The 15324-nt window shown below is 31.8% G+C and overlaps 1 protein-coding gene across 1 annotated transcript in view; it reads left to right on the top strand.

Annotated features, from left to right (window-relative positions):
• LOC143252108 (ATP-dependent RNA helicase DDX55) overlaps positions 1-15324 on the top strand; it is a 103450-nt gene that overhangs the window by 44160 nt on the left and 43966 nt on the right. Inside the window, exons 7-9 of the mRNA XM_076503756.1 lie at positions 5579-5768; positions 12176-12300; positions 12577-12666. Of these exons, the coding sequence (XP_076359871.1) occupies positions 5579-5768; positions 12176-12300; positions 12577-12666 (405 nt within the window). The remainder of the gene's footprint in view (positions 1-5578; positions 5769-12175; positions 12301-12576; positions 12667-15324) is intronic.

The following is a 15324-nucleotide window of genomic DNA, read 5'->3' as shown; positions in this document are numbered from 1 at the left end:
TTGTTATTATCATGGTGTATGAATACATTTGGCACAGAAGGGTAGCTAATAATCTAAATTTTGATACATAAACATTTTAACCTCTTAGTTTTATAAGGCAGTACTAAAAAATTTCTCCTGGTAGGATAATTTAACACTATCTCTCTCTGAGCATCTCCTTTTCTCTAATTTATTTACCACTCTTCTAAGAAGTAAAAAATGTAACATATAAATTGCTTGCTATTATGTCATCAACTGCTCAGACAAAACATAATTTTCATAGTATTCAATTCTATTTGGTTATAAAGCTATCAAGAAGAAAATCAGACTTCTCTCACCACCAAGTTAACTTGTCAAATGCTCTCTTTTTATAGAAATTTCCAATATCTCTCTATGACATTTAATATTATAGTATCTGGTAAGTACTTTATTTCTCGTTCTTTTTGTATATATTATTTATTTATTTATTATTATAAAAGGAACTACAATGTAAAAATTGGAAACAACTTACATGACATACATAAAACAAACAAAAAGTAGTTTAATTAAGTTTTGAATACAACTCACTAAAAACCTTGTGACAAGCATAGTAAAGGATGTCTGTGGTGAGAGGGGAAATTGCTGCTGAAAAGTTACTAAATGTTTTCTTCAAAAAGCCAAAGAGACTGCATCGTGAAGTCAGAAAAAAAACTAGATTAATTTGAAAACAAACAACAAAACAATTTGAGGCAAACTTGTTCAGTTGTAATATTTTCAAATCACTTCTTTATCTGGTTAATTGCTGCTGAAAAGTTACTAGATGTTTTCTTCTAGGTGTTTGGTCTTTCATGCAGACTTGAATTTATACTTTGCATACTAGGAACTGTTTTGTTCATGAAATTTTATTTATGATACAGTTAACTATTAGGGTTTGAAACTGAATAAAAATGCTATTAAAATAGAAACATACCACTTATCTCTTTCTCATTAGTTGATTTCTTTCAAAAGAGTTGAGACTTTTAGTGTTGGATTTATTAGCCGTGATGTATTAAAATGATGAATGTTAAAAGGATGCTGAGAAGTAGCTGCCATTTAAATTCAGTATTGATTAGAAGTTTATGCTAATCAAATTCACCAAATTTTTTTGTCCCTGTAATATCTATATTTGTCTCTTAAAATTATTCTTTGAACTTCCCTTCTTTTGCCTTTTTTTCATTCAGATCTTTAAAAAGCATTCCTATCTGTGTCTTCAACTTTCCAGCTCGATCTTCAGTTTATTTCCAAGATTCATATGAAATCAATTCTTCTTTTGGTTTTCTGTGGAAACCTAAGGTTTTTCTGACAGCAATTACATAAATTTCCTTAAATTCTGTCCATTTTTCTTTTAATCACTTACTATTATCTAGTATCTTAAATCTACTTTGAAAATCTAGCTGAAATGCACCTTTTATCTCGTGACTTTGTTTCTTAACAAAATCATATGATTTAGGCATAGTTATTTTGCACAGTTTCATTTTTGTCTTTGCAACAACCAAATGGTGATCAGTATTTTCTGCGTCTACACTTCTAAATGATCTGACATCATGGACAAAAGATGGACACCTACAGGTTATGGCTATATGATCTGTTTGATTTACAGTTAAATCTTCAGGACTTTCTTCATGTTCTTTTATGAATTTCTTTGTGTGAGAAGAATGTACTCCAATAGCCAAACCATTAATTGTACAATATTCCACAAATCTAAAGCCTTTATCAATCTGTGCTCCTATTATCAAGTGCAATTCCAGGATTGATGCTCACCTTGATGTTACTTTGTCTCCCATTAATACTTTTGATATCTCTTTGTGGAATTGCTTTGAGTACCTTTTGCAGTTTTAAGAAATGTTTGTTTTTACTTATCTTGAATCTTCTGCTGGAGCACAACAAACTATGAAGTTAAATTTAGCATATTTTGATTTACAGTATTCACTCAGTAGTCTTGCTAATATAGGTTTTCATTTCAACAAACTTGCTTTCACTTCCATGAAGCAGAATAAAGTCAACCTGTTTGAGAGTATATAAGTTTGACCTGAAAACCCGTGTAGTTTATTTTCATTCTTGTACTGGACTGTTCCAATATATCTACATCCACAAACTGCAAGAACATCCAGAATATTTCTACCAATTTTTTTCATAAGCTTGGAGAGTAAGTTTTATTTGATTTTTCTTTAAAAACTTGAGTTTCTAATTTAATATTTTTAGTTAGTTTGAAACTTAACTGTTCTTTTTGGTTGGTTTGCTGATAGTGCACAAAGTAATTTTTGTTTCAAATAAAATTTTAGAACATGCACTAGAAACGAAAATACAGGAGTAAAACCCTAGAGTGGGATTGAGGAGTTGTTTTATTGCATTCTAAAAACACAAAAGCAAAATCTTCAGCCAAGTAGTTCCAAGGAATAGAATGAGCCTTCATTCAAATGATAGTATACATGGTGATTATTGAACGTTGTTCAGAGGTTGGCACAAAGCATTCATGTTTATAGGTGGATGGGTAGGAGCTTCATTCAGGACTAGGCTCATACCAAATCTTCTCAACAGCTGTGGTGAAATTAAGACACCTTGGGGCACTGGGACGGTGAATAATATGGAGTCCTCATGCATCTTATATTTCTAATACAAAAGCATTACTCTGCAGTTAAATTTATAGCTTTGTCTACAGATGTGTGTGTATATTTATGATTAATTTTCTTTTTTTTGTGTGTATATGTTTTCAGATGTCAATCTTATTTGAACAGTGTAAATTTACTAAAAAAATCATAACCATAATACAGTTTCAAACAGCACAAAAATTGATAATTTTAATTTGCTTTAAACAAATTATTGCATTAGTAGTCAGCAGTATATTTGGAGGAAATTCTACAGTATCTGTGGCTAGCATGAATTCTGTAGAACACCATTTTTAATGGTTGTGAATTAAGTTTTTTCTTATATGATATTGTTATTTTACACTTTATTAGTATCACTTAATTGTTAAATTTATCTGTCGTTTTATGTCTTTGCAAAGAGAGGGAGGAAGACGCACACAAGCGTTTCAATGCTACTTCTTTCTTCTTCCACTTTTCCTTCAGTTATCAGTATAATAACTTGGTACAGTTAATCTGGGACAAATATGCTCAGGCAGTTTTTTTTTTTCTTTTAGGCCCTTTTAAGGAATTTATGGGGCCAAAGGTAAAACAACCCCATAAAATGAACATTTTCGGTTCTTTTGTAATCATATTTATAGCAAGCTAGATGTAAATTGGCATAAATAAATATTTTCATGCATCTCACCCATTGACATGCAAAAAAGTTGGATTTACTGATTTTGAATCTTTTTAGGGTGTCAGAGCTCACTCACCAGAAGGCATAAATTGGAGTATTTAGTCAATTATTTGGCTGTATTTTGATTAGTTTAGATGGGATTTAGTATAATGGTATTTATCTACTAATCATTGACAAACAAAAATGGTGGTCTTGCACATTTTTAGTAATTATAGAGGGTAAAGATGCCACAAAAAACAACATATTTAATTTGTTGTATGTTGGCCAATTTACAGGGAATTTGGTAGAAAGAATTTTTTATGGATTGTATGCTTTGAAATTTTGTTTTTTGCACAGTTTTTCAGTGAGAAAGCACAATCTGGAGTTTTCATGATCTGTTCATGTATATGCCAAACAACATGCATGTGATGTGGTACAAAAATTCCAATCATTGATGTTGACAATATTTGATGTTTCCATGTTTTTCATGATTTTTTTAGTATCAAAATTAGCCATGTTAGGATTTAGTGGTGGAGACATGTTGCATTCACCTGTGAATGTTGGCCTCTTTAATTTGTTCTCTACACCATAACTGAGCAACCACTTAAACAGTCATTTTCATTTGATGTTGCAATGAACATATGATTCAACAGTGGTTCTCTAGACATGAATCTACTGCTCATTGGCAGAGAAATTAAATGTCAACTCACTGCAAGCTTCCAGTGATGTCTAACCAATTGTAGCATTCTCAGCAGATCTCCAAATGAGCAGTGTAATGCTGTGAAGCCAGGTATGGGCTAAAACAGATCTTTCCATCCTCAAACTTGAGATTTATAATTGATAATAATTTCTGTTACGTACTGGAAATCAAGTTCAGTGTTGCGATCGTGGACAGTGAACTGGTGATCTTTGTAACAAATAATGGTGATATGTGATGGAATTGACCTTTCAGTCTGTCTCTTGTAGTCCTCACGTGCCTAAACAGTAAATTTCATGTCTGTAATGCTAGAACTTACAGCTCATTTCTTATGGTGGACAGAGTCCAATTAACTTGTTTATTTGCACTAAAACAAACAATTACTCTTATGTACATAGCATTTGTTTGAGAATATGTTCAAACCCTTCCCACTGCAAGCGTAGGTAAACCAGTTGAAGTTGCTGTGATTTTTTGATAATAAGCACATAAACAACGTTCTGAGTACAAACTTACAAACATAAAACCACCCAGAAATCTTGGTGCATATGAAGGTAAAATCATCACGTCTTTCAACCGTGAATGTGTATAAGTATACCTTTTTCAAATTATAATAGATGTTTTCTCTTGTACAGGTTATTTTAGCTCTATTCTGTTTGTGTTTAGAAGGTATTTAAAATAATTGTAGATCAATGGTACAAATAGATCCATTATACATATTTCAGTAAAAGTATTTTTATGCTAATTTTGTCATAGTTTTGTTGAGGTTCATAATCATTATAATTTACTAATATTTACAGCTTTGCTGCATTTCGTTTTTATTAAGTTGTTATATTTAGGATTTTTTTGAAGCATTATAGTGAGTACTATCTAAAAAAAAGCAATAGTAGTCATTTAAATTTTTAATTTTTCCATGTATTCTCTGTATCTTATAGTTTTGTTAAATATAAGCTGTTTAAAGTTAAAAAGAAAAGGACACATTTAAAATGAGATGACATGTATGACATTTTCCTGTATCTTTCTTTTTGTAATATGAAATACATCTTATTTTCTTGTTCAATTGATGCTAAGTTAATTCCTTTTCTCATTACTTTCATGGACACAATATCTTCTTAGATATGGGTGTGTCCACTGGGATGGAAATTCATCATTTGAAAGCCCTACTCCCAGCAACATTTCACATTTGATATATCAGGAATGAGTTTTTGTTGTTTTAAATTCTCCTTCACTCATGTGAAAATGTTTTTTTTTGTTTGTTTTTTGACAAAGTAGTCTTACTATTTAACTTGAACCTGAAGAAGTATTTCCAATCAGATGTGAGACCAAGAGAATAGGTTTACTGGTAATTTAAAACAGTATCAGATTGCACAAAGCTGTGCAAATAAAACAAAGCCTGAAGTAAGTTTGGAATTTTTGGTAATTAAAATGAATAAATAGACCCCTTTTGAAGGTAAAAAAAGGCTGTTTCTTTTGTATTTATTACATTTGACCACCATCCTTCATGATAAACCGTCTTCTAATTTTTTGAGACTGCCATCATCTCATTCCTAATTAAAAATTCTAGAAATGTCACTTGAGATATAATTCAGCAGTGACACAAGCAGGACAGGTAAAAAAATATTTTAACAATAATTTTGTTTTGTTCAGGTTGAATATGATCCTCAAGTATCTCCCAAAACAACGAAGGACTGGTTTGTTTTCAGCTACACAGACAAATGAAGTTGATCAATTAATTCGGGTTGGTCTTCGAAATCCAGTTTGTATCACCGTGAAGGAGAAAGGTTGCAATGAAAATAATGCACTACGGACTCCCTCATCTCTTACAAATTATTACACAGTATGTTAAATTACAAATGTTTTGGATGTTTTATTTTAAGGCAATCAGAATTTATGATTGATAAAATTACGAACAGTTGATTATTGCACCAATTACAGAGTAGGTGATAATGTTTATTGATATATTTCTACTTTAATTCATTTTCAGCTGTCATATACTACAAGTTCTTATAAAGCAAGAGTATCCTAACAGTTCAGTCAATTGTGATGTATGTTGTTGTGCGAAATGCAGCTTCTGTGAATTTATGAGCAGTTGATGTTGAAAGATTATCTATTTAAATATAGAGCTTTTCTTTTTTTTACTTATGCATGCAACTGTAATGAAGCTAGAGGGTTGTCATATGTGTCTTAAATTATTCTGAATAATTTATAACAAAGAAAATAATTCACACACAAGTCAGAAGATCATTTTCTCCTATTAATTTGCTTGTGATGGAATAGTGTACCTTTTAAGGTCCAATGTTTTTGCAGAGTGATTTGCTAATGTGCTTGGCATAGTCATACCCTGGGGACTGCACTTACAAGTGTTAATGGACAACTAGCTGCTTCTTGCCATTTCTGAATGGGAGTTGTCTACTCCTACTCATTAGCTTTTTCTCAAAGATGTGTGGTGGGATTGTTGATCTCATCTGGAGAGGTCCTTCTTTCATCCTCCCTGATACTTTGTATGTCTTGCTGTTTTCTTCAATACCCATCAATACCTAACTCCTTTCAGATTCCTTTCTATGAAGCTGGCTGTTCGGACTGCTTGTCTGATTTTTTACTTCCTACTTGTAAAGTTCCACCATAGATTTTGAGGTGACTGGACACCTCTGATATGTTTCATACCCCTTTACAGGGCTTGTATTCATTTATTTCAGTGGGTCTTTCATGACAAGTATGACCTTGCATGGGATTCCTTGGGTGTTCCTATTCACACTCCTTTCCCTTGATGGAATGCATTGATTAATTTTCAAGGGTTTTGATTTATTGGTTTGTGGACATTTCAAACCACTATTTTCAAACTACTGGTTGTTTGTCAGGCTTTGGATCATTTGTTTTTTTCTTTCTAATAACTAGCAGGTTTTGTTCCATGCTGACATTTATATTGAGTGTCTTCTCTCAATCACCTGATCCCTGTATTTTTTCACTATGTATCTTCTTTTTTAGACACACACCTGGATCCAACCATTTTTGGGTGATTCTGTTTGCATCTGGATATGCCCTTTACTGTTGGCTTGACCACTGCTCTCAATCTAAATTACCTCAGTTTTGATACTTAGTTCCTCATTTTGGAGCTTTGGCTGTTAAGGTCTTCAGCTAGGATTGGTTTAATCTGTTCCTCTATGTTTACCCCCCCCCATCCATATACTTGGGTGGTCTCCTTCATCCATGCTCCTCCATGTATGGTCCTTCTGTCTACTCCTTCCTGCCCTGCTGAACTTTGGTTTCCTCAGTTCTACCAGCAACAGGTAGTCTTTGTCATTCCTTTTCCTTTCTGTTCTGGCCTGCTTCATCAACCCAATTATTTGTGCTCCATCCTTTACCATCCATTCTCCATCTTCACACCCAGCTTTTATCAAGTCATTGGTGGGGTTATCTGGTTTCTTTCTGAGAATAGTTTTGCATTTAGCATGTTCCATTTGCTTTCTTCTTTGGCCATCTATGTATACAAGTTGGGCATCCATTGCTCCTGGGCATTAACTTTGGTTTTCCAGGCTTTTCACTTGATGGTTGCCTGCATCTGAGTGTCTCATGTTGCTTTTTGAGAGTGGTTTTTCAGACTGCTTGATTTCAGGTGTGGGGCAGCATTATCCCGTACCTTACATTTTTTCCTATTTCTATATGGTCCTTACTACTTTTGTCCTTTCCTTGTTGATCTGTTCCTTCTGACTTTATTGGCCACTAAAACATCCATAGCTTCTGGTCTGGAACATTACTGTAATCTTTCATATCCTCATGTAACCTTTGTTTGTGTTTTCTGTTCACAACTCGTTTATGCTGTATTTTTTCCTCCTCCCAACCTGTGGTTGTTTTAGATTGGATAATTTCATCTTTTGACATTATCAAGTCTTTGTACCACTCCTTTTTCAACATCCCTTGCATCTCATGACGTTACAGTCTACTTTTCTTCTATCTGCATGTTTTCTGTTTCCATTTCTGTCCTCATGATCTGGATGGACTCCTCTGTTCTATCCATGCCCTCCATTGTTTATTTTGCTCACATTGCTTCCCTTTCAGGGCTCTCATTCTCACCTGTTTCTCCTTTTGCAACATTCCTCTTCCTGTGACCTTTTCTCAATTATCTTAATCAGTTGGGTTTGACGCTTGATTTAAGTGGCTTATTTCTCCTCATATCCTTCCTGGCATGATCTCTTGCATATTTCCTCACATCAACTGCATCAACTTCCATTCTCTCTTGCCTCTCATCTTTGTTAGTCATTGAAGTAGATTTTACTATAGGGCATGTGGAGGACTATTTACAAATTCATCTCCGACTACTTACACCACATCATTGCTTCTGCTTCCTTGGAGTACTGTCTACCAACTGTGTCTATTCTTTCCCCTGGCTTTGACACAGCTGTGACATAAGTCTTAACTAATCCTTTTTTCTTTCAAGAATACCTGCTTTAGCTTCACATTGGATCTTACCTTGTGGCAAGTGGTGCCTGACCAGGTATTTTGTACATACTTTGAATGGGTTCCAATTAGATGGCTATAACCATTCGTAGACATCCTTCTGTCATATCTGCATAGTAGACCATGTTGATCCCTTTACTCCCATGGCTATGTACACTTCTCTTTGAGATAAGGTGTTTCACAAGATCACTGAAGTGTAAATTTCTCATGGTACTTGCATCATAATATGCTCATTCTGGACTGCACCTTTGCATAGGTAAAACTGGAAGTAACTGTTACCCATTCCTGTTGTGTCTCCATTGAATAAATAGGTCTGGTCTGCTTTTAAATCTAGGATTTTATCATATCCCATTGCACTGTCTTGAGTGTTGCAATCCCTCTGGACTCTTCATCACAAATTTCTTTCCCTTTCTTTTTCTGGAGTATGGGAGCCCATGGGTTTGCTGATTGTGGATGCAACCTTCTGGATGAGTTCTACACAGATGTTTATAGCCATTCAATTTAGAGTGGGGTGGTGGTGTTTTGCTAGTGTAGAGATTTTTCTGTAGTTGAGACACCTAAAATTTAGTTCATCCCTCTAATTAGATGTTCCTCCTACCTTCACATAGATTTCAATACCCAGTGAGTGAGGTTTTCAGAGATGAGTTAACCAATCACTCAAGCCCTTACACAGGTTTCTGGTTTACACCTTCCTCTTTTAATTGCTTTTCTTTGTAGTGGATCACAGAGTATTTTTGCAGCATGTTTCCATTTCTGTCTTGGGTCTTCTCTCATTATAAGGTTGTTGATGACTTGGGTTTTTTTGGGCTTGTTCATTGTTATACAGGTTGAGTGCCTACAATGGACTTCCTTCAGATTTTTGATGACACATTCCCTTGTCCATGAAATTAGGCCACCCTGTGTTCATACAGTATTCTGATAGATTTTTCTGGACTCTAGGACTTGAAGTGAAGACTGTGTAGGTCCTCATTGTACCCTTAAGAAGATTTCAGTACCAAGTGAAAGTGATTTTAGATGTAATAGACTTGTCAGTTGTTGTCCATCATGTCCTAGATTCTGTGCATCTGGGGCTACATCATCTTTTACTCACCTTTTGGCATGGGAGTGAGTGATTCTCCTTCTTCTTTCCCTTTGTTGCACCATTTTCTTTCATGTGGATGTACTTTCTTTTCATTCCAACACATCTGGTCCTCCTGACATTTTCACTTTTCATGATGAAAAGATACCTGGCTTAGATGTGATACTGTTCCCCTACTCAGATCTTCTGATCTGTTCCTCTCGATTAATAGACTTGTGTCCTGTGGATCTTTCCAGATACCCATGTGCTTCCCTCACACCAGTCCCTTTTCCAATTCAGTGTAGGATTCAAGCTGATAGTGGGAGAAGAGGGAGATTACCAGATTGAAAAGTTATAATTTTCCTAAATGAAAATATATTTGCAATAGATATATCCCTCTTCTCACACTTCCAGTCCTACCTCCACACGATCTTCCAGTGCTCGCATCTTTTGGCAAATTTCAAAGTGATGGTTTGGTAGTGACATGTAGAGGGAGTCATCTAGGTCACGATAGTAGAATTATGCTATTGGTATTGATTCTTAGTGATTTACATGAAAAATTTGTTGGAACTTTGGATTCCAACAGAGAAGACAGGCTTGTAGCATGTATTCAAAAATGTTTCAAATAGAGAGCAGCACAAAACAAGAAAAGCTAATTTTATGAAAAGATGGAAGTACCTATTCTTAAATACCTTTTTTCTTTTGGAAATTATAACTTCAAACTTAAACCTATTAGAAATACTGAACTTTAAACCATGATCTAGCATTTTGTTTTTTAAATCTTTTATAACATACTTAGAAAAATATAATTATCAATTTTTATCAAAGAAATTGGGACATAAAATTTTTGTACATTTTTTTTCCAGTTGTGTAGAGTGTTAATCTAAATTTAGTGTACATATATTTATTAACTTTCTCAATAATAAGAAAAGTATAAAAAAAAGAAATGTTTACATATATTTCCAACTGGAAAGGTTGGGTTGTTAAATATTCTGACCTCAGTCTACTGTAAAAAAACAAAAAAGACCAATCAAAAGTAGAGAAAGAAAAAAATGTTTTTACTACTATAAAGTGATCCCAATTATAACACAAAAATGAAAATGAGTTTTTATCATAACACAGTACAAGAATATTTATTCTGACATAAAAATTAAAACTTAAGTTTTAATAAACATAAAATTAAGTAACTATTAAATATAAAGTAAACCAAAAAACATGAACTAGATAAGTTCTAAAGCCTCTTTTTCCAAAGATAAAAAAATAAGAAGCAAACTAAAACCTACTACATCTATTGGCTAGGAGATTTTGGACTAAACTAAGCCTATTATTGAATGAAAAGAGTCTCTCTTGATTCACAAGCTAGCACCTGAAATCAGTGTAGTTATTTCTGCAAAGAAGCTGTTGTTAAGGTTTCAAGATGTAATACTAAAATTTTGATTATAAATATATACTTTATGATATTATAAATAATGTCAGATGTTACAATATATGAGTGACAATTAAAGATAAACGGAAGAAGAGCCATTACTTAGATTGGCATATATTGTTATTTACCACTTGCAATTAGTTTTGGAATTGTTTTTATCAGATCAAAGTCTTTGAAAAATATGACTGGTTGCTTATTCATATTATATTATTCAAGTGTCATTTTCATTGTAGGAAAAAGTGCATATAAATAACCATCAAGACAGTGTGTGTTTGATTTTTTTGAACCACATCATAACTATATAAAGTTTTCTTTAATTTCTTTTTTTCAGATAGTATAGTTTAGGTTTCATATGTTAGAAAGAAAGTATTACTACAAAGCAAAGTGTTTTAACTTATAAAAGGATCTAGTGGCATGATTAGTATTCACAAAATTTTAAGGTTTTCATATTTCAAGTTTACACATACAATTAAATACTCTATACGAAACAATGTTCATTTTATGATGAAAAACAAGCAGACTACTAAAGTTTGTACCTAATTTATCAATACACACACACACATAAGTAGTTCAATTCAATTTGCTGGATTTTTCTTTCGGTAAAACTTCTGAGTAACTTGTGTTTGTAACAAATTACTCCTTTGACTTGCATTGTGAAAGAGCTTGAATAGATATGTATTTTGAGTTGAGATAAAATTTCACTCCAGGTGCAACACATAAATCTTCTGTCAAAACTAAGCTTCTTTACCATGTACCACAACACTTTTTGCATATTTACGATAATTGCATTTTACTCAAAGTTTGCTAATCCTAAGTTAATCTTGTTGTATGCATGCACTGCTTCAAAAGAAAGCCTTAAACTGTATTTGTGTTGCAGGAAATATTTAAGTTGATTATTTATTCTTTCACATTTCAGTTTCATTTTATTACTCTAATTTATGCTGTAATTAAAATATAATTAGCAGTTACTGAGTACTAAACAGTATAATACAGACTGGTGGACTTATTTTGAGTAATAGTTATTGTAGTTTTTATAAGTTTAAGATTTTTATCTTATATTTTTAGAATTGGACAGAATTGTGCATGTTTCATAGAAAGCATTGGTGAACATTTTTGGGTTTTTTTTCTAACAAACAAAACAGTAATAATTCAGAATGACATTGTGTTTTAATAACTGTACACAATGTGTCTTTGATTTCAGGGAATTGTTTTTGTTACAAAATTCACATGTAAAAAAGTTATTGAATGGTGAAATATATGTTTTTACAGTATTGTTATAACATTTTCATCATTTTGTGTTTTATAGATTTGTGATCCTGATAAGAAACTCAACTGTCTGGTGTCATTTCTTCGTGATCATCAGCAAGAGAAACTTATTGTTTTTTTTAGTACTTGTGCTTCTGTTGACTATTTCTCTAGACTCCTTAAAGGGTATGTTTGTCTTTTCTTTTTTTTTAGACAGAGTATCTTGAAATACAAGTCATTTATTTTTCTGATATATATTAATAGTAACTTAACTAATAAGTTACATTAACTTAATGTTGAGTAGGATTGTATCTCTATAAACCAAAAACTATACTATTCTGATAGAAATAACTTAAAACTCCTGAAGTTGAATGTGCTTCGACTATTTTTACCATTATATCATTGGTCTACAGAATAATGTGCTTAACATTATTCCTTATTAATGTTTGATAATTGTTTTAGAATATTGAAGAAACTCGCCATCATTAGCATTCATAGAAAGATGAGGCACAAACGTCACAAACTGTTTAAACAGTTCAGAGATCTAAATAGGTAAGAAAGCTGAGGCTAATCTTGGTTTTAAATAGTTATACAAATACTAAAAGAAAAGAATATTGTATATCAGTCTGTAATAATTTTTTTAACATTTATTGTAAAAAATACCATTTAAAATTTGTGTTTTTAATTCATCAAAGTGTTAATGTTTGACTAATTTTACTGGGTTCATCTCACTTAATTTTGTAACAGGTGTGACAAGTTTGCTAATGTGACAAAGTAATCAGTTATTTTTTGCTTACATTATTTAAACACATTTTATGAATAGGTGGGTAACATTTTAATTTAAGATAAATGTGATTTCCACATCCTTCATCAGAACCAAAGCTGTTTATCATGTGTTGTAAGATTTTTGTAATTCACCATATGAAAAATGGCATGAAAGTTTCTAGATTTAATAAGAGACTGTTTCAGACTCCTTACCAGCATTCTTCTTTGAAGATTTACAAACACGAGTGAATCTGTTTGCCTCCTTGACACTGCTAATAAATTAATTCTTTGTTAACTGTCATTTTTTTTTGGTACTGCTAAAAAAATTAATACATTTTTAAGAGCAAATTTGTCATCTCCTTGATACTGTTATAAAGAAATTAATCTTTGTTGAAAGTGTTAAAATAGGTGCTTTTATTCAGAAATACTAAAATAGACAATGCTTGATTATGTAAGTTTGAATCGTCAATTATTTCTAGTTTGAGAAGTATACAAGGGCAACTAAAGTTATGCAAACAGAAAAATTTATAAGTACCACAAAAGAGCAATTTTAACAAAAAAAAGGAGCAAATATTATAAATGTACAGTATTATGTAGCAATTGAACGTTTTTTTTCAAGAAAGTAATGAAAAGATTCAGATGTTCTTAATTATCTTATGAAGAAGAAACATTACATGCCAGTGTTGTTTTTTTAATCACACTAACAATGTTTTCTGAAATCATCATTACTAAAGCCTACAGTAATTGAGTTAAGGCTTAAGTCAGTAACTGATTTGTTGAAAGCTAATAGAACAATATGAAAATTAAATAAACATTGCTGTGGTAATTTCTGGTGCCTCATTTTTTTAAGACACACTAGCAATGTATCTAGTTTAGAGATTTGGTTAATGTTAATATTAATGTTTATATACTTGCAGCTGTTGCAACATAGACATATCACAGAATCAATTTTTTCATTTTGTTTATGTTAGAATTTGTATGAAAAATGTTTTTTTTTGTTCATGTACAGAGTAAGTAAAATACAATGAGGTAGAGTTTGCTGTTTTGTTTTAAACAGGCATCATGTTTACCAGTGTTGTTACTTTCTATCTAAATATGATTATAACTAATTCTAACAATTTAAGTTTACAAAAATAAGATTTTTGTTATTAACCATTTTATTTTCATATCAGTTGCATTACTAGAAATAAAGATAAGTTTTGAAATTGCTGGTATACAACCTGAGCTAATCATTTACAGAATATATTAGTGTTATTTTAGTTTTGTTTGGCTTACTATGGTTGTTTTTTTATAACTATGTGGTCACAATGATTTATTTAAAATACTATATTATTATTGTGAAAGCCTTTTTTTTTTCATATAATAAATTCTAAACATATGGCTAGTGTTAACTAGGTAACTTTTAAAAAATTAACTGGTATCATACCACTGTAACATTACTTCAAATACTATTAAGATATACAATGTTTTTACTTGTTAACAATATACTGTATTATTTGAATACTCTGAATATAGTTTTATTTGTATTCATTCCCTGATGATCTTGAAGTTTATTAAGATAGAGCTATAATTACTTTTTATAAAATAAATTGATTGTATTCTAATTTTATGTTGTTTGATTTTAAGTTTAGATTGCTTGGAGAATATCAAAATGTACTAGTTTTTATTTGGCTAAGTACTCATTTGCTTAATAATGAAATTAGTAATGATTATTCATTTATCTTGATTTGTTACAAAGTATTTGAGCAACTGTGTAGCTACAGAAATAACACTTAAGGTCCACCCAAAAATTGTTTTAAACTGAAGGGTGCTAGATTCCATAAAATGCAGTGAACATTGAAACTTTAAAAAGTTTTATATGTTTGACTGTTGTTATTTCAATTACAAATATTGAGAATGCAGTATTACCTTCTTTTTCAATCAGCTTTGTATATAATGTTGCATATTTCTGTAAACTGCATGTAAAAATAGTGTGTAACATGAAATATAATTGCATTTTGGGTACCATAAAGGCCTATTTTGAATAAACATTAAGCATTAATCATATTATTAAAGAAATGGTATGTTATCACTACCAGAAGAGCATATGTTTGCATAGTTATTTATCTGCTCTTCACATCCATCTACTCCAAATTCCAGCAGGATGCTTGATTTTGATATGGTTTAACTTGTTTCTATAATGCCCATGTATTTAAGCCTTGCAGAACAAACGCTGTGTTTGTGAATTTTTTGTCAACCTGACGATGATCCAAGAAGGTCAAAATGTTGTTCTGTACTTTATTTAATTAAAATGTTAACACCCATACCAGCTGTCTTGAGAACATAATTTTATCTCAAGTGGAGTTTTTGTCATCATGAATACATGTGTATTTTACTTTTTGGCTTTGCTCATTTTGATCTCCTGTGGAAAATATTGCTATATTGTGGTCATATTCACACCAGTTT

This window comes from Tachypleus tridentatus, chromosome 6, assembly GCF_004210375.1.
Source record: "Tachypleus tridentatus isolate NWPU-2018 chromosome 6, ASM421037v1, whole genome shotgun sequence".
NCBI classification, from domain to species: Eukaryota; Metazoa; Arthropoda; class Merostomata; order Xiphosura; family Limulidae; genus Tachypleus; species Tachypleus tridentatus.
Note: the sequence above shows the minus strand (reverse complement) of the source record. Positions and strands in the feature narration are given on the sequence as shown.